This window comes from Saccopteryx bilineata, chromosome X (assembly GCF_036850765.1).
Source record: "Saccopteryx bilineata isolate mSacBil1 chromosome X, mSacBil1_pri_phased_curated, whole genome shotgun sequence".
NCBI lineage: Eukaryota > Metazoa > Chordata > Mammalia > Chiroptera > Emballonuridae > Saccopteryx > Saccopteryx bilineata.
In genome coordinates, this window is record NC_089502.1 from 140,178,537 (window position 1) to 140,198,947 (window position 20,411).

Consider the following 20,411-nt stretch of genomic DNA (forward strand, 5'->3'; position numbering starts at 1 on the left):
TTTCCTTACCCTTGGATTCCCCAGGTGATCTGGGACCCTTCAATATGCTAACACCCATTCTAAACATTAACAAGAAGGGGCCAAAGGCATTCCACGCTTCGCCACAGAACTCGGCTGCATTGTGGATTTAGTTCCGTGTTTGCAAATATCTTTCCCAAAAGTCATGGTCATATATGATTGTTTTCACTTTAATCCAGAAAGGCAGTTCTGTGCTTCTGATCCTCGTCTTCCCTTTAGGTATAAGAATGGCACTCTCCTGAATTAGCCATTTGTCTGCATAGTAGTTTTAATTAGTGGTACCTCTGCTGGCTTTGGGTTTCATCATACAGTACCAACACCTTGTTTCGGCAGACACAGCTCTCTGATAGAAACACTGTAATTCTCGTAATTGTTAAGCAGTCGTATTCCCCATCTGGGTGTCATTCTTTATCGACTGTAGATGTGACAGGAGCTGTGAAATCATCTGCCTAATCACTGGGTGAGGGCGCAGTGCTGTCTGTGTTCCTAGGTGTGTCAGTGCTTCGCTGATGTTTCTTAAGTGCTATGTAAGGAGGGAAAGTTGGGTCGCAGGTAATTAAGAAGGAATTGAGGAAAGAAAAACGTCCAATTGAACTCACTCTTGCTGTTTTAGAATCATCTTCAGACATTCTTTTCGTCCAAATGTTGATGAAGACTCCATTGCCTATACCAAAGAGAAAAATATATTCCTGGATTGGTACAAATGAAACTTAGCATTCTGAAATACTAGCTAGCAGTTATATGTCTCTTAACATATGCTAGCCATGTTCGAGGGTGTTTGTCTATTACAGTTAATTCTTCATTTATGAGGGAGATGTGATTGCCCTGTGTTTCAGAGAGGGAAACTGACGGTCAGAGTGGGAAGTACCCTTCCAGTGTTTCCCAGGGAGCATCTGCGTGTGGTTGTTCAGGCTGTGCGCTTGTGCATTTTGCGACTCTGGAGAGGCTCTGCGTTCCTTGGAGGCCCTGTCAATTTGCAGTATTAGGACAATACCCCAACAGAAGGCAGTAAAATATTGTGAGGAAGAGACTCCTTCTAACACACACAAAGTTGTCGTGTTGGAAAATGGTTATGTCGTGTTGGTCACATAATTATTAAAGTCCTGGATGTGCCTCAAACTGAGACTAATCTAACTTACTAAGAACAGAAGTATAGAATAGGAAGTAGAAAAGATCTGCTAGTCCAGTTCAGGGTCCATCCAGTTCAGGGTTTCAGAGTTTCCACGTTACTGCCATAGAGACCTCATAATTCTTTGTAGTAGGAGCTCCCCTATGCATTGTGGGATACTTAGTAGCATCCCTGGCCTCTACTCACTTGATGGAAGTAGCAGCTCCTTCCCAAACCTCACCCTAGTCGCGACAACCAAAAATGTCTCTAAACCAGGGAGTGTTTTTCAGAACTTTTCTAAGTATTGTTTGTGAGACACTGGGGCATCTCAGAGGTGGAGGCCGCGCGGACATGAGGCGCATCTAGAATCAGGGATGCCATGCAGAGTCACTGCATAAGTCCAGAGAAGTGATGACCATGGACCATGTGTCGTTTAAATCTAATCTCTCTCCAGTAAGGAGGAGATTAGATTTAAACGACACATCAGAAGGTGTGTAGGGATTGAGTAAACAGACAAGACAAGCACTTCAGAGGGGTGGGAGTTAGCTATAAACCCCTTCCGGTAGAAGTTACGAGTTGAGGGAGAAGAACTAGAGACTAGAGAGAGGTTCTGTGTTTATTGTTCTCTCAGTTGGTTTGACATGAGTGGGTAGAGAATGCAGGATGAGCAGGCTAGAGTGAGTCAATAATTAAATTGTAAAATATGGTCAAGAAACAAAGCTGCTTTCAGCGTTTTGTCTTACCTGTTTGTTACTTTGTCTTAGATGTGTTACCTATTTGTTGGGTGGTTGTCATGGGTTGGAATGTAGAAGGAAACTGAGGCAGAGAGTCCAGAAGCTTGCCTGGAGGCTCCCATGCTCTCGGTCAGCGCCATGCTCTCTGACTTTGTTTTGTAAAGCAGAGGAAGAGGAAGGGATACGGAGCTGGTGGGGGGAGATCTAAGAGTCCTTCTTTATAAAATGAACATAATATTTCCTTTGTAAATGGGTGATTAAAATTCAGTTCATCCTTAACAATGGCAATCTTGAAGATGTCTAAAACAAGGGCCTGAGAAAAATTGTTGAGTAGTCGATCAGTGTTTTTCTTGGGAAAAATAGTGGTATTTTAGCAAATTGTGTTGTTTTTCTAGCTTGTGTTTGTTTGTTTTAGTCCATTTTGTCTAGTTTGCTATTTGTTTTGCTCCTTAGGGAAAAAATAAGTACTCAAAGTAGGAAAGATTTCATTTCTTCAAGAAAGAATATTGTAGGAACATAATGGAAACTTCTTGAGCAGTGGTTTTTCAGGTTGTCCGAGAACCCTCTGGCATTGCATGGAAAATGTGATGTCAACGTCCATTTTCTTGGTGAGAGAGTTTTCAATGAGTCTGTGAGGCAGAAGGAGAAGTTCAGAAGCACCACAGCAGAGCCCGGGCGCCTGGCCTTTGCGGAGGCATGCGGCCCTGGGAACCATGAGGGTGGCCTGGAGCCATAGCGGAGCCGGGGCCTGCTCCAAAGCGTGTGTCCCATCCCCGTGCTCACAGGGTCTGCAACTCAGGTGTGAGCCCTGGGCACCACAGGGCAGGGGTGGGGAGTGCGCGGCTTCCTGCAGCCAGGCCGCCAGCTCCTCTCCCAGCCACACCCCCTCCTGGCTCCAGGCTCCAAGTGTCACATCTGTGTCCACAGAAAGGGGCAGAAGCAGCAGCTGCTGCATGAGCTCCTAGCGAGAATGTCAACAGCCTGTGGAAAGGTCCTAGCCCAGTGCCTGTACACACTAAGCTTTTAATAAAGGCGAGCCATTCATATTAGGGTTAGAGATGATCTAGGATGCTTATTTAGTGGAGATAAATTTTTCTTCTAATAGGCTGGCTAATAATGCAATGATGAAGGGACCCCAAGTGCACACTGTGTCACACAGACATGTGCAGACATGCTGAGGCATAAGGAGCATGGGTGGGAACTGTCATAAACAAGTCTCCAATTAAAAAAACAGTAAAATCAAAATAAAACCAAACAAAACAGTGTCAACAAACCACAGCAGCGTGGTCTGCAGCTGGAATCTATGTGCAATTCTACAGACAGATTGGGTTGCGTTCCCAGTATAGCAACAGGAGAAGGAGAGAGCGGAAGCAGAGTTCTGGATTGTCCTTGTACTAAACATTCTTTTAAGAGAAAACAAAATCTGGGAGACAATGAGAAGACAGCCACGGCAGTCTAGGATGAGGGTTCTCAGACACGCGCGTGCGCGCGCGCACACACACACACACGTGCGCGTGCATGCACAAGTCTTCCATTTGTTAACATTTAAAAATGAGAAAACTGTGATATTACTTTAATAGGAGGAGGGAAAGCACTCCTGAGCTCTAGAGGAATGAATTGGAGAATGCCACCTATTTGATTTTCTCCTTAGCCATGAATTTTCAGAAAGAGAAATGAAAAATAAAGTGAAAACTCATCAAGTTTTATATCAATGAAATAAAACAAACGAAAAGATAACTGAACAGTCATACGTAAGGAACACTTTCTTGAAAATTCTGTGTTCACTGTGTAGAATCCTTTTACTTGGTGACAAACCTGGGAACAGCCTCACCCTCTAAAAAGAATGTCCCCTTACCCTCGCTTAGACTCTGGAGGCTTTTTCATGGTGGAGAATCGGGACTCTTGAATTCTGTGCTGTGCACTCGGGTGCCTCTCAAAGCCTGGGCAGATCACCACCAGGCAGCCACTGTCCCCACACTTATTTATCCAGGGATTCCTAGGTTTTCAATATCAGCAAGGAAAATAAAACGAAAAACTGTTGCCTAGTCCGGTGGTTCTCAATCGGGCAGTTTTGCCGCACAAGGGACATGTGGCAATGACTCTTACCTGACCCTGGCCTGCCTTTCTTTCAGAACCCTCTGCCCCACTGCACTTCTTGAGGGCCCTTAAGGTAGTTTACATGTTTTTATGTTAGCATCTGACGATCTCACCACTGTGACACTGCCTTCTGTCACAGAGCCTCTGCTTTTCAGCCTAGCAAACTACTCTTCCTTCAAGGTTTTGTGCAAATATCACCACTTCTGTGGAGCATCCCTGGGGCCTCTGGAGTTGATAGCTTCATGCTTTGTACTCACTACTCGGCATTGATAAGTTTCTTTTCCTTCTGGAATGTGAACCTTTAAAATAAGGACAGTGTTGTGATTATTGTTGGGAAAAATTAAAATAATATAGCCTATGGTAAGTCCCTGACTGACTGGATTAATAAAGAGATGATGGATTGATGGATGAATCGGTAGATGGAGGGAGGAAGGGATGGATGGACATCAACGCTTTTGAATAGCAGACAGGATAGAAATGTTATAGAGAAACAGTTTCACAATGAACAACTTAGAGTTGTAAAATTTTACTCAATATGGTATTGAAATAGCCACTGTGCTATAAGCTTCACTCAAAGATATGAAGCAAAAGTACTCCATAACAACAGTTCTTGCACTCTCTGTTTCTATAGATCACCGGGAACAAAATGACATCTCTGAACTTGGCCACCATATTTGGCCCCAACCTGCTGCACAAGCAGAAGTCATCAGACAAAGAATTCTCAGTTCAGAGCTCGGCCCGGGCAGAGGAGAGCACAGCCATCATTGCTGTGGTGCAGAAAATGATTGAAAATTATGAAGCCCTCTTCATGGTAGGCGGCCCTCCTTTGGCAGGGCATCTTAGTAGACTGCTTATTGATTGCCTCTTGGTGGCTCAATGAAACTCAAATACACCACCTTTGAGTCTATAGTGTTGGTCATGGAATTCATTGGAAGCCATGAGGTTTCAGTAAAAATAGAAATTTATTACCTATGATATCACTGTAAGTTTGTGATTCCATGTTTAAACACACATTCAAATTATAAATTTCATTTTGTTGTGCCCTGTACAATGGTCACATTTTGGAGTCATTTAATCATTCATATAACAGTATCTTTGCTCAAAGTGTTGATCAGACCATTCCCTCTGGCATTGTATGTGTTCCTCATGGATTTACATATTCATAACCATCCTTGGAGCTGGCCCCTCCTCCAAAGGCAAGACCGTGACCTCCTCCATGCAGCTTCACCTGTCTTTCCTGTGTTCTTCTCATGCCACTTACCTGTGTCATTTCTCTGTCCCTTGGGCCCCATTGCCGTTCTTATTGGTCTTTGTCTTCACATTGCGCTGTAGTCATTCGGACTATTGTCCCTAACAGATTATAAACACATTGGAAGCACAGGCTGTGTCCTTGTTATCTCCTCTCTGTATCCTCTGTACACTTTTGGAAGGCCCTTCGTCTGGCAGACACTCAATAAATATTTTTTTGATTTGTATTGAATTACCAGTTCCTGTTTTCCTTCAAAAAACTGCATTGCTTGCTCCAACTTCCCTTGAAACTTTAGAACAAATGCCAGCTCTCTACTATTTCTGTTTACCACTCACACTGCTTGTCAGAATTTACAGGAATTTTCTCTACACTTCTTCTCTCAGTTTTATTGTCACTGTGCAAACACTCACCATAAATCTTACCTAGTCCACTGGAGCCTTTTGTGTCTCTTCAACCAAGTATGTTGGTTTCCTCTTTTGAATCTCCTCAATAGTTTGTCTATATTTTTCAGGTGCCTTGCATTAGGTTTATTTCCATATTTGGTCTTATACCAATTATTTTTTTTTGCCAATTTGAGAGCCAATGATTTAAAATCTCTGCCCTCTGTGTCTTACTTATCTGATCCTGGCCAAATAATTCAATACTCAATAAGCATCGATTTCTATTTTATGAACTGAGAAAAATAAAAATATAACCTATTTCCCAGGGTGGTTTCCAGAATTATTTGATATGTGAAAGTATCCTGCAAATTATAAAATTCCAAGCAAATGTTAATTAATAATTATATTAATTGGGCAACATGAGCTGGCTCAAATCTCAACACGCAACAGACATAAATACCTTGTTGACATAAAGTTTAATCAGATGTTTGATTGAAAGCCTTTCAAGTGGTGATTTAGGGACGTCGGCTCCTTGCATCTTGAGATTCTGCCATCCACTAGGATTTATAGGCCAAACTGAGAAGGGATATCCATCATGCCCGCTCAAATCCTATTGGCCAGAAGTCAGCCAGAAGTCATATTTAACTGCAAAGGAGGCTGGGAAATGTATTCCTGCTGGATGCCTATGAGGAACAGAAAATGGATTTAGCACAATGAAAAGTTCACTGAGGCAGGGCAGTATCTTGCTCCTCTTTGAGTCTGAAACACTGTTCCTGTGTTGTACACCGTAAGCTCTCAAAAAATGTGGAATTTGTCATTGACTCTATAAATTTCACATTACAGCCAAAATTCTCATAATTAATTACATATTTGGATGAATCAAATGACTGAACTTTTCAACATTTTCATCAAGTTTTTAGTCACTTATCATTTTGCCAAGTAGTCTTGGCATTAATTCATGCTTTCTGGATTTTTTAACAAAATAATGCCTCTCATCAATCTTTATTCTGTTCTCTAAAGTCTGTATTCTAAGAAAAGCTCTTCACATGAAATCACAAACCGTCAGACATTAGTCTCCACCTCAGATACTAAAGTACTCTTCCTGGCCTCCTTGAAAGTTCAGTGGTCACCATTTTCATTGTGTCATTCTTTTGCTTCCCATTTCCTGCCACCTGGGCTACTAAAAACTACAGAAAAAAAGCAGTTTTTCACCTTTTCCAACATTTTCCCAATCTGATCTTTGTTTGCAACTCTCTGTAGAACTTGATGTCAAGACTTCCTCCGGTATAAAGCTTACATTGTGGCCCCCTGGTTGTAGTCTTTACTTCTCAGCAAGACCTTTCCTGGCTACCTTGTCCAAACTCCAGCCCCACCTCTGACCACGTTCATACTTCCTCACTTCCCATTCCCTTCCCTGCTTTCTCTCCTCAGCACTCACTACTACTCATACAGGCTTTTACTAGTGTCTCCTGATTGGCAAGTGCTTCCCTACTAGAATAAAAGCTCCATGACAAGATGAAGTTTGGTCCTCTTTTATCTCCTTTCTGTACTGCATTGTGTCTGCGCTTGGTATGTGGTAGAAACAAGGAATATTGGTTAAATTAATAAGTGACTCAATGGTAGTTTTGTGACATATGATTTCCATATTACTAAACTTCACTGCTTATACATATCAAATGGTTTGGGCAGGAAGGAATTAAGGATAGCTTTCTCAGAATAAGTTAACCATTCTTGATCCCTTCCGATAGATTATGGGAATTATATATTGAGAAAAAAGACATGGGGTAGCAGGGGTGGTGGGACAAAGATCCCAAGCCAGGGTCAATAAGACGAAAACTGTCTTCGGAAGCAGAAAAGTTTGCTGTAACCTGACCTATGGTGGCGCCAGGGGATAAAGCGTTGATTTGGAACACTGAGGTCGCCGGTTCGAAACCTTGGGCTTGCCCAGTGAAGGCACATATGGGAGTTGATGCTTCCTGCTCCTCCCCCTTCTCTCTCTCTCTCTCTCTCTCCCCCCTCTCTCTAAAAATCAACAAATAAAATAACATTGAAAAAAAAAGAAAAATTTGCTATAGTCTTGTCTTTGCTGTACATTAGCTATGTGACCTCACTCTCTTAGATTTCTATTTCTTTAGTATCAGAGAACTCAGTTAGAGTGAAAGATTAAGCAAGATCTCTGCTGGTTCTAAAACCTGCATGGTTCTGTGCCCTAGCACTGACTTCACCTCTTTTATTTCCACAAAGCACAGAAGAAAATTAGTCTTATCACTTTGTAGATTCTCTTGTCATATTTGGCATTTCAGAATTCTGTAGGTTTTACCAAAGCCTGTGACTGGTGGCAAAGCTGTGCGTGTCAGTGGACAAAATTCAATCTTGTATATAGCTGGTTTATTTTGCTTTGTTTTTAAAGAAACTTTCAGAATTAGTAGTTCCAAACAAAGAAGAATAAAGCAAGATAAGATGTGACAGTTGAAGGTAGTTTGCAATTGTGCAGTTTCAAAGTTCTTGGGTTTCTGAACTCAGAAAGAGAGCCATCATTTCCCATGGAATTAGAAAGTAGACTAGTTAGAAAAGGAGGCTATGGCCCTGGCCAGTTGGCTCAGTGGTAGAGCGTCAGCCTAGTGTGTGGAAGTCCCAGGTTCGATTCCTGGCCAGGGCACACAGAAGAAGCATCCATCTGCTTCTCCACCCTTCCCCCTCTCCTTTCTATCTTTCTCTTCCCCTTCTGCAGCCAAGGCTCCATTGGCCCTGGCACTGAAGATGGCTCCATGGTCTCTGCCTCAGGTGCTAGAATGGCTCCAGTTGCAATGGAGCAACACCCCAGATGGGCAGAGCATCGCCCCCTGGTGGTCATTCCAGGTAGATCCCAGTCAGATGCATACAGGAATCTGTCTCTCTGTCTCTCTGCCTCCCTGCTTCTCACTTCAGAAAAATACAAAAAAATAAAGAAAGAAAGAAAAGGTGGCTATGAGTTTGTCCTTGAAGGCAGAACATACCCTGGAGGCAGTGATTCCACAGAACTGATGGAAGGGATATAAAAACCCACAGAGGCTTGGCAGAAGCCCAAAGTTTGTTCCGAGTGTTAATAATGTCCTTCATTTCCTGATGCCTCTCCCAAGTGGCCAGTCTCTGAGTTTATGAGAAAGGGCAGAAAAGAACCTGCCTTTGTCCCATAATCCAGAAGAAGGGCCTAGATTCAGAGGCTGACACATGCTTCAAGAGTCGGACTAGGAAGGTCTTTTGCACCAATTGTTTGCTTTTCAGGCACTGTGTTGGAAATCCTAGAGCTGGTGGTGATAACAGCCATCCTGAGCACTCTGTTGAACAGCGACCACCAGGATAACTCTGTCAAAAGACCAAGGCAGCAGATTGTAGTGGTGGTTCTCCAACTCGAGCATGCAGCAGAGTCACAAAGAAATTTGTCAGACACTCAGATTCCTGGGCTGAACTCCAGAGAATCAGGCTGTGTAGCACTGGATGGGGCCCAGGAATCTGTACTTCTCAATGAATGTAATGAACACCTGCAGGGCATTCTGGTTCTTTCATAACCACAGTTTAGGAAACCACATCTTGGGAAACACCCAGGATGGTGGGAAGACCATGGTCTTTGCAATGAGCTACAGAATTCAGATTCCTGCTAGCCATGTATGTATTTGCTATGTGATCTTGGCTTCACGCTTAACTTTCCTGAGTCCCTGTTTCCCTGTTGTAAAAAGAGAGAGATGAAGTTACCTACTTTATCCCTTTGAGTAGTGAGTTTTTTGTTAACCCTTTGAGTGAGGACATGCATGAACGTTCAGACTACTCAAAGGGTTAAAGGATTATTTTGTAAATAGAAATGACATTTTAAAACACTTTGGATAAGAATTCAGGTGAGCTAATGCTCAAAGACCTGGCTCCCCGATGGCTTCCGGGGCATGGGTTATATACGGGAAGATCAGTAATCATGGTGACTAAGGGAGGTAGGGTCAGGGTCAGGGTCATGATCTCTACTGACAGGTCGGCACCAGGGTAGGGGTTATCTGATAAGTGCCTCTGGTCCTGTTGTCAGCCATGGCATCGCTTTATCTGGTTTCATCATAGTTCTGGGTCTGGAGCTGAGACACAACTGAGGGCTTAGATGTCGTCTCTAGTTTGACATCTGACTCTGTGGTCAATGACCTGAGGCTTTGTTCCTAAGATTATTTGATGCTGATCAGAACCTCATTGTGCCAAGGGTTCATTTCTTAAGGGAATGGACGTGCAAGTGAGAAGGACGCAGGTGAGTCGGGCAGGATGAGGCCGGTTTGAATCAAAGGGAAAGACGGGAGAAAAGGTCCCATTGAAGCGATGAAATTTCTGCATTGTTATCGTTTCCTTTGCCACAAAGCACACCCTGACCACTCGGAATAACAGCATGACCCGCTCTGCATGGATATCCTCTTAGTCCCTTACCACGCTCTTCTTTTTCTTTTTTCCATAGCATTTATCTCAACTCACCATATAATTTACTTGTTTATTATTCTTACTGAAACCTAATAGAATGCAAACTTCATGAAGACGGGGCCATCCATTCGTTTTGTTCACTGACATCCAGAGTACTTTGCAGAAAATGGGTTCTCAGTAATTATTTGTTGAATAAATACTGCAGCAATATATTGCTAGAAAAAATGCATTTTGTTATTTGTTTTTGGTTCAGTGCCCATACTCCTTAGATTTCTTTACCTTCCTATCCTGACCCTCCATTTCTGATAGTAGCAACAATTTAAAAAAATTGGGTGACATAAAGTGACACTCTCTGGGAACACTGGAAACAAAAGAGAAGGTTGATGCATGCATATCTAGACACAGCCCCGGGTATCATTGTAAGGCAGAAAACATTCACTAAGCCATTAGCAATGTAATTGGATGGATAGCTGTTGCTTCTGTAACTGATGCTGAGAAGCCCAGAGAAAACTTATCCCTGCTCTTGAAATTAATAAAAGCTTCAGAGCAGAGCGGAGAAAATTGTCAGTTCATTCTAAGGGTTGATACCATAGGATTCCTACTAGGGCTTCTTTTCTAGAAGAGGGAAACAAAAGAAGGCACCACTCCTGTGGGCTGATGAAAAGTCTGGAGAGCCGTGAAGACGTGGGAACCCCAGCGAGTTCCCACCCCGCTGCTCCATCAGCCTGAGCTGGGGACAAGCGCAGCACACATGGGAACTTTCAAATAAGAGCTACTGGGAACAAAGGTCAGAGGCCTAGATGAGGATTCCAAGCTCGGAAGCCAAGCTTTGCTTTGTGTTCTCTTCATTCCCCAATGCAAATTGCATTTTCTTCCAATCTTGTTTGCTTGCCAAGTCAAAGGAGTCAGGCAGTGATCCAGGTCATCAAAAGAGAAACTGCCCCCCACCAACATCTCCAGATAATGAAATAGGATTTCCATTTCCTGGTTTATGTAAGCACTGTTTTTAAATAACACTGTGTCTATGCGGGGGGTTGGCTAGCCATTACGCACATCATCAGCTTATCTAAATTTCACCACCATTTCATGAAAAATAAGCCAACATCTTTTGCCTAAGTGATGCAGCAACTAAGCGAATGACTTCTCCAGCATGATGCTCCCACCATAGAAGACAGGTACTTCATTCAATATGGCACCGCAGATATGGAGTTCATTTGCAAGGAAGAAAGAATATTTTAGTCAGCTTGAAAGGGCAGCAAAGGAGAAATTATACCATTCTTTTAATGGTATTAATCCCTCTGAACTGTTCGGAACACCGATCTACCTGCCTGATGTTCAGGCCAGCACGTGGCTGCAGGAGCCAGTCCATGTTCCTGCTGAAGCCTGCTCGCCTTGTTGCCTTGTCCCCGCCCACAGTGGCGGAAGGTCAGCAGCAGGCGCAGGGGAAGGAGGGCAGAAGCCTATTACTTCTGAGCTGTTTTACTTCCTTGAACCAATTGCTATGGAGCGAAGACTGCTCATTTCTCTTCATCCTCCTTCAGTCGTCCTCCAGTGCAGCTCTATGATCCCTGGCTCTTCGATTATTTTGTTCATTACTGTGCAAAGCTGCCATAGATCGCCTGGCGTGTATCAGGCACTTGAGAAAACAATGGTTTAATTTAATGAGTTCTGACCCTCCAAATGTACCCAGGCACCTGTGCATAATATTTAGCCATCCTCTGCAACAGGGTCACACAAAAGGTTCTAGGCTGGGCTCACCCATGTTTCAGCTTTTGCTCCCATAAACAGCCAAAGTGATTTCTTGCACTTTAAAATAAAAGTTAAAAGGTTTTTAACTAAAAAAAAAAAAAAAAATGCCGTCATGACTTCCGGTGATATTTACTGTTTCTGAGGAGTGTTAGGGTTTTAAATGTCAAAGCATCTTTCTTGGTCCAGCACAAAGTGGCAGATTAGCGTGGAATTCTCAGCGGCAAGCACAGAAGGACAGAGGCCTGGGAATTGTTCTCAGAGAGGCCCTTAATAGTGTTTTCTAGTGACTCAGTAAATGCAGAAAACATGAAATGCTTTTCTCTCTCTGGTTTATGGAATAAACTACATCATAGCAGTTATACCCTCCTAGGCTGTCAGTCAAGGTTTCATTTTTAATTTGACAGGGTGGATTTTAATTGTGACAGTTTTATTCCTTCATATGTGCAGTGTTTACATTTTTTTCTCTCAAGCAGGAGAGTCCAAAGTTCTTTTGATTTTTGAAATAGCAGTAAGCTTTGAAGGAACACGTGAAAATCTAAGACGTTGAGTCTCCAGATAAACACGACCATAAATGGTACCCTTAGAAAATATCTAAAGTTACTCAATAGTTGACTAAAACCCAGTAGAGATTTTTTTTTATTTTTTTACATGAATAGCTATTTTTTAAATTGAATTTATTGGGGTGACACTGGTTAACATAATTACACAGGTTTCAGGTGCCCAGTTCTACAACACATCTCTCTTTACACCGTATTGTGTGTTTATACCTCAGGTCAAGTCTCCGTCCATCACCATTTATCCACTCCCCACCCTCCTCTACTCCCCCTGCCCCCAGCAATCACCACACTGTTATTTATGTCCGTGAGTCTCTCTCTCTCTCTCTCTCTCTCTCTCTCTCTCTCTCTCCAGTGTCCTTTTTTGCTCAATCCCTCCGCCCTCTTTACCTAGCCCCTCCCACTGACAGCTGTCAGCCTGCTCTCTATGTGTGAGTCTGTCTCTGTTTTGCTTCTTAGTTCATTCTGTTCATTAGATCCCACATGTGAGTGAGATCACATGGTCCTTGTCTTTCTCTGCCTGGCCTATTTCACTGAGCACACAGCTCTCCAGCTCCATCTGTGCTGTTGCAAAAGGCAAGGTTTCATTCTTTTTATGGCTGCATACTATTCCACTGTGTAAATGGACCACAGCTTTTATCCACTCATCTACCAATGGACATCTGGGCTGCTTCCAGATCTTGGCTATTGTAAGTAATGCTACAATGAGCATAGGGGTGCATATATTCTTTCGAATTAGTGTTTTGGGTTTCTTCGAATAAATTCCCAGAAGTGGAATTGCTGGGTCATAAGGCAATTCCATTTTTTTTTTAATTTTTTTTTTTTTTAATTTAGTGGGGTGACTGTTGGTCAAATAAATTTTTTATTTATTTTTATTCATTTTAGAAAGGAGAGAGAGAGGGGGAGAGAGAGAGAGAGAGAGAGAGAGAGGGAGAGAGAAAGAGGGAGGAGCAGGAAGCATCAACTCCCATATATGCCTTGACCAGGCAAGCCCAGGGTTTTGAACCGGTGACCTCAGCATTTCCAGGTGGACGCTCCATCCACTACGCCACCACAGGTCAGGCAAGGCAATTCCATTTTTAACTTTTTGAAGAAACACCATACTGTTTTCCACAGTGGCTGCACCAGTCTGCATTCCCACCAATAGTGCACGAAGGTTTCCTTTTCCTCACATCCTTGTCAACATTTTTTCTTTGTTAATTTATTAATGAGTGCCATTCTGAGAGATGTGAGGTGATATCTCGTTGTGTTTTTAATGTGCATCTCACTGATGAATAGTGATGTTGAGCATCTTTGCAAATGTCTACTGGCCACCTGTGTGTCCTGCTTGGAGAAGTGTCTATTCAGGTCCTTTGCCCATTGCTTAATTAGATTGTTTGTTTGTTTTGATGTTGAATTTTATAAGTTCTTTATTTATTTTGGATAAATATTAGATATATTGGTGATTATATTCACCCATTCAGCAGTTGTCTTTTCATTTTGTTGATGGTTTCCTTTGTTGTACAAAAACTTTTTAGTTTGATATAGTCCCATTTATTTTTTCTTTTGTTTCCCTTGCCTGAGGTGATACATCTGAAAAAAAATTGCTACAAGAAATGTCTGAGATTTTAGTGCCTATATTTTCTTCTAATATTTTTTTACGGTTTTGCACTTGCATTTAATTCTTTACTCCATTTTGAGTTTATTCTTTTGTATGGTGTAAATTATGTTCCTTCTATTCCCCCTTTGCTAAGAGTTTTTAAAATAAATAGGTGTTGGATTTTATCAAATGCTTTTTTTTGCATCTATTGATATTATCATGTGACCTTTTACCTTTCATTTTATTTATGTGGTGTATCATGCTTATTGATTTGCTGATGTTGTACCAGCCTTGCATCCCCAGAATAAATCCCACTCGATGATGGTGTATGACCTTTGTTAATGTATTGCTGGATCCAGATTGCTAACAGTTTGTTGAGAATTTTAGCATCTATTTTCATCAAGGTTATTAGCCTATAATTTTCTTTTCTTGTAGAGTCTTTATCTGGTTTTGGTTTTTTGGGTTTTTTTTCTGAAGTTAGAAACGGGGAGGCAGTCAGACAGACTCCCGCATGCACCTGACCAGGATCCACCTGGCACGCCCACCAGGGGGTGATGCTCTGCCCATCTGGGCATTGCTCTGTTGCAACCAGAGCCATTCTAGCACCTGAGGCAGAGGCCACAGAGCCATCCTCAGCGCCCGGGCCAACTTTGCTCCAATGGATCCTTGGCTGCAGGAGGGGAAGAGAGAGATAGAGAGGAAGGAGAGGAGGAGGGGTGGAGAAGCAGATGGGCGCCTCTCCTGTGTGCCCTGGCCGGGAATCGAACCCGGGACTCCTGCATGTGCACGCCAGGCTGACGCTCTACCACTGAGCCAACTGGCCAGGGCCTTTATCTGGTTTTGGAAGTAAGATAATGCAGGCCTTGTAAAATGAGCTTGGGAGTCTTCCCTCCTATTGAAAATTTTGGAATAGTTTGAGGATAGGTGTTGATTCTTCTCTGAATGTTTGGTAAAATTCACCTGTGAAGCCTTGGTCAGTATCAGCACATGCGATCTTGCACTAGCTGCAAAGGAGGCTAGCTGACAGAAAACTACAACCTTAGGAACCTGTATCCATTCCAGGTGGACAAGTCAGATAATCCCTGCCTTCAGGAAATTTACCATCCAATGTTCTGATCAACCCAAACTTGAGATCTGATGGAAGAGAAGAAACCAGAAAGGAGAAGCTACACAGTCTGGATTCAAGACCATTGCAGTTGAGGGGCCAAGAGGTCAAAAACTGTAATTCTAGATATTCAGGGGGAGGTCAGGAGCAGAAACATGTCAAGAGGAAATCCTGTAACTTAGTTACCCATCAGAAGTGTGAAGCAAAAGAGAAGGAACTGATGCTTCTCTGCAAGCATACAGGATAAGGCTACAATGAATGGCTTAGTCAAGAAGAAAGTCACAGAACAAATGTTGGCCATCTCTATATTATCTGCTTTTATATTTTCTTTCAAGTGTTTAATTTATTAATTATTTCATCTATTTCTATAAAATATTTACTCTAAACCTCTTTGCAATTAGCCCCTTTGATCCCCATAACACATCCATAAAGGCCAATGGGCCAGATTGGATATCCCTGGATTTTCAAAGGCTGGAGCAAAATCTTACAGAAGACAGCTGATGTGTCCAAGTTTACATTAATTAGAAGCAGAGCCAAAACTGTACCTCAGGCTATCGACTCTTAGATACTTTTTCAATAGGATCCTACTTCCTGCAAAAGAATGCATGTGGGAAGACTCTGCCTGGATATCTCTTATTTACTGTGAGCTCCTATTTCCTGTCAATTAATTTGTTGACTTTTGTTTTTCTATTAAGTATCAAAATTAATAGAAAACAAATACTAATCTAATTAACTGAGTTATTAGTTGGAAATTTTTATGAAATAAGATGAAATGTGCAAATATGGACAAGGATTGGAGGCATTACTGAGAAAATAGCATTGGATACTGTTGTATGAACATAAGTCAGCTCCAGGTAACATTTCAAATTCTCCACCCTCATTTTTCCACTGGCCCCAATTTTCTGAACCATTCCTTTATTTTTAAAAATGCAGAGTTATCATAAGACTTTCTGAAACTGCTTTAAATCATTTTGTAACAACACGAGATATAAATTAATTAATTAAAATAATGGATACTGTAGTCAGTCTTACATAATCATAGGAAAATATTATCTCCCCTTCCTGTAGTACATGGATTCACATTTTTAAACTGTGTCTTTTTATTTCTTTTTAAATAGTGTCTCCAAGCCAAAATGGTATCTTGGGTCTTTTAAAAAGAAACTGTAGATTGATTGATAGCACTGACCCTTCCTGTTTGCATTTGGTATCAGGTAAAGGTCATATAAACTATAAAAAAAAATCCTCAATAATTATAATTGGTTGGGAATCAGGCCTAGTTTAATGAGTAAAATCTTTGACTTACAGAAGAGTTTAACAAAATGTATGGAAAATTATTTTTTAAATAATGATACTTCCTGTTACCTATTCTAATAATGTATCCAAGTTAATTAATTATTAGACACATCATAGCCTCTCACGGATGAGGATCGCGATGCTACTGCTCAGAAGGACATGCGTGCTGGTGGTTGAGCTTTCAGTGGGAATGGATTGGTGCTTAGAGCAAAAGCTTTTCATTACATGTCTAAGCGTAGACATTTTTCAATTTAACTGAATGAAAATACACATATTTTTTATAATTTGTTCATGTAATTTTCTTTTAAAAGGAGTTCAGGATACATATTTTGGCCTCTATTATTTTTTGCTTTGTTCATTTTTAAAAAATGAGCACTCTACTCATTTTCACCTTTAGGTATTACTGTTTGGAAAAAAATGATATAATAGTGCATACTATTGGGTCATGTTATTTGCAAAATGTACTGTAAAAAGGATCAGTCTTTTTGTTTAATTTATTTAATAACGAGAATAGCTTCTCAAAGCCTTGATGGAGAAGTCCTGCCCCTTTTCCTGCTCCTTCCCATTTCCAGGCCATTGCATTTGGTCACAGAACTTTAAATGTCATCGATGTGCATCTCCCAAATTTCTGTGTCCAGCCCCATCCTCCCCCCTGGACCCCAGGTCGTTATTGCCAGTGGCCTGCTAGATCTCTCCTTCTTTCGGGTGTCTCCCAGGCCTTGCACCCTGATCGTATCAGAGCCGTGCTCCTAAACCTGGATCCCAGCCCCTCCCTCCCTCAGTTCTCTGCACAGTCAATGGCAACTCCATTTTTCCAGGGAGGGGCCTAGGTCCCAAACGTCGAAGTCATTCTTTCTTCTTTCTCTTTTCCTGCCCCTTCTCCCTCCCATTTTCTCTATCCACCACATATTAGCTAATGCTATCATCTGTGTCCTCACTATCTCCAGGGGCCAAGTATTTCTTATCCGCTTGCCGTCGCGATAGGTTGAGAGCAGAAGTCCCAAGCATGACCCATAAGATTCTACAACATCTGCCCTTGGCTACCTGGCTCACTTCTTGCCACTACCTCTTCCTCTCACTCTCTTCCAACCTCATTAGTCTTCCTGCTGCTCCTGACTCAAGATTTTGCTGATTGTTTCTTCCTTCTGCTTGGAATGATCCCCTGCAATTCCTTTATCAACCTCAGTTCTCTGCTAAAATGTCGGTTTCTCCATCACCTGACTGCACTATTTAAATTGTACTCCCCTCCTCAGCACCCACCATCGGTCCTTCTTTGCTTCGTTTTTCTCCATGTGACCCATGCTGTGTTTTCATTGTTAGTTTATTGAATGCCAGCCTCCCCGTATTTGTTGTCAGCTTCTAGGAGACAAAGATTCTTGTCTGTTTTCGTTTGTAGCTGACTCCCAGCCTCCAGTGCCTGGCATTCAGTAAGCACTTACCAAATATTTATGTATTGAATTCAAGGAAGGAGGTGGGGAAAGGCCAGAGTGAGAGCACAGTGCTGCTGAAGGGATGGGTGTGTGAGGATGGCTGTGCTAAGGAGAAAATTGGAAACGCAGACTGAGACAAATGCGCAGGTTGAAGGGCTCCAGCTGTGGGGATGGGAGGGTTTTTGAGCAAGTGACAGTCTTGATTGGAGCATTCAGACAACCATGCAGAGAAGAAATGTGATGCACGTGTTGAAGGAAGTAGATAGTATACAAGCTAGCAAGCTGTTACCCCAGAGGCCCATCAAGGATGTATCTTTCTTTTCAACTAAAAACTCAAACTAGCTTAAGGAATTTTGGGGCCACATAGCTGAAAAATCCAAAATCAAATATATCTTCAGCCTGACCTGTGGTGGCACAGTGGTTAAAGCATCTACCTGGAATGCTGAGGTCAGTAGTTCGAAACCCTGAGCTTGTTCAATCAAGGCACATATGAGAGTTGATGCTTCCTGCTCCTCCCCCCTCCTCTTTCTTTCTCTTTCTCTCTCTCCTCTCTAAAAAGGGATAAAAAAAATTAAATATGTCTTTAGGCATAGTTTTACCTAAGACTCACATAATGTCAAGAGACTTCTTTCTATTTCTTCAATTCTCAACATAATCCTTGGGCCACATATGACTACAGGCCCTACATCCTCTCTCTCGGGTCTCAGGGAAAAACGCTCATGGCTTTTTGTTGTCTCTAATGGAGTCACATGCCAATTGCTCAGGCATCCATGGTAGCCTGCGAATGGAATGATCATTGACTTAGACTAGGTTACACCTCACCCATGAGCTAAGGGTTGCAGAGCAGCTGGTTCTCCAAAGGAAACTTGGGGGATAGCTGTTATAAGAAGAGGGAAATGGAAGCTGGTAATAGCCTACAGATGACCACGACAGAGAGCTCATGAGGGCTCAAACTTGGATCCTTGCAGTTGGAACAGAAGACAGAGGAAAGAAGTAACAGGCACTACAGAGAGGAGGAAATCAAGGAGATCTCCTGGCTCTGAGCAGGGAGGGAAAAAGACAAAGAGAAGCTTGAATGCAACCCAGATTGTGCATTTGTGAATGAGGGGTTGGCGACGTCGTTAATGAAGATTCAGGATAAAGTAGGAGGATTTATGAGAGAAGGAAAGCGTTGTCTTGCTTTATCATCCTGTTATTAATAAAACTGTTTCCAGCTTCTCAAATCTCAAGAAGAATTGAGTTCTACAGGAGACAGGAGGTAAATTCTCCCACCAACCACTTATTCTCTGAAGATCTGCCCCTGCAGTTCTTAAGTCTTATTTCCAGGCCCATGTGTGAGAGAATTAGACTAAAAATGTATTTTCTTTCAATAGTTTGAATTTCATTTGGTTGAGCTACCAGTATCTACAGTGTAGAAAGCCACTGGAGCTGAGTTCAATCTTTTCTTGTAGAACATTTCCATATGACTGATTCAGGATCATAGGGCCGTCTTCTAATGAACTGTACATTAGGCTTAGAGAAACATGGGATGCTTATCTACAGAACTCGAGTGAATGCCTTGCCCAATTATGAAGCGAGAAACTTAGTTGTTAATGGGCCAGGATGCAAGAACAGAATGAAGACAGGCACGGAGTGATAAAATGACATGTGCAAATATGGTAGTCTGCATTTTTGTACTGTTTACTATCTGCCAGGTACTGTTCTAAATCCTCAACATATTATAAGTTATTTAATCACCTCTTTGTGGTATCTACTATTGTTACCTCCATTTTACAGGTAAGGAAACAGAGGTGTAGACAGGTTATGTATGTTGTCGAAGGTCCCACAGACACTACGTGGAACTGGGACTCAAACACAAGCACCTGTAGGACTCAAACTCAAGGACCTGTCTGCTTATAAACTGATCATATAATCCAGAACTGCTCGAGACAGTTGTAATTGATACCTGTTGCTTTGGCATAAATATAAATACAAACTCCAAAGTGTCCCCATGAGGGCAGTAAATTCTGAAAACCAGTCCTCTTAACTATGATATTTTGCTTATACAAAACCAAGGAAATTCTAGTCTGAACAACAGAGATATTCAAGTGATTAGGCTGTGTCTCCAGTTATAAGAGGGTATGACTGTGTAATAATGATCCAGTTTGTCCCAGGAATTAAACTAGCTATATGTGTTGGTGTATGTGTGGTCTTTTAAATTAAATATATTGGGGTGACATTGATTAATATGATCATATAAGTGTAGGTTTGGTTTTAACCAACCTCACTCCATTCTCTTAAGCCTCAGATGTATGCTATAATAAAGCTGACAGTGGCCTTGGCCTGCCTCTTTCTGGGATGGTTTTATTTATGCCTCAACATTTGGCCCCTCCAGGTCCCTCCAGATCTCCAGAACGAAGTGCTGATCAGCCTGATGGAGACCGACCCCGACGTGGTGGACTATTTGCTCCGAAGAAAGGCTTCCCAGTCCTCGTGAGTATGCCACTTTCTAAAGCCGCTCGGGGAGTTCTATTTCCATTTATAAAGAATTGTAACGGTTTCCAGAACTCCGTGCAGGGTGACCTGAAGTGGAATTTTGGCAACTTTCTGGCATAGCTAATTAGTCCACCTAACTAAAAACTGCTTCCGTCATACCACTCCACGTATTGAATTAGCAACTGCTTCATGGGATTTTTTTTTTCCTTTTCTTT

The 20,411-nt window shown here is 42.1% G+C and overlaps 1 protein-coding gene across 3 annotated transcripts in view; it reads left to right on the forward strand.

Annotated features, from left to right (window-relative positions):
- Positions 1–20,411, forward strand: part of ARHGAP6 (Rho GTPase activating protein 6) — a 460,565-nt gene that overhangs the window by 419,021 nt on the left and 21,133 nt on the right. For all 3 annotated transcript variants that reach the window (XM_066249698.1, XM_066249699.1, XM_066249700.1), the window contains exons 9-10: positions 4,589–4,768; positions 20,096–20,193. In XM_066249698.1, the coding sequence (XP_066105795.1) occupies positions 4,589–4,768; positions 20,096–20,193 (278 nt within the window). The remainder of the gene's footprint in view (positions 1–4,588; positions 4,769–20,095; positions 20,194–20,411) is intronic.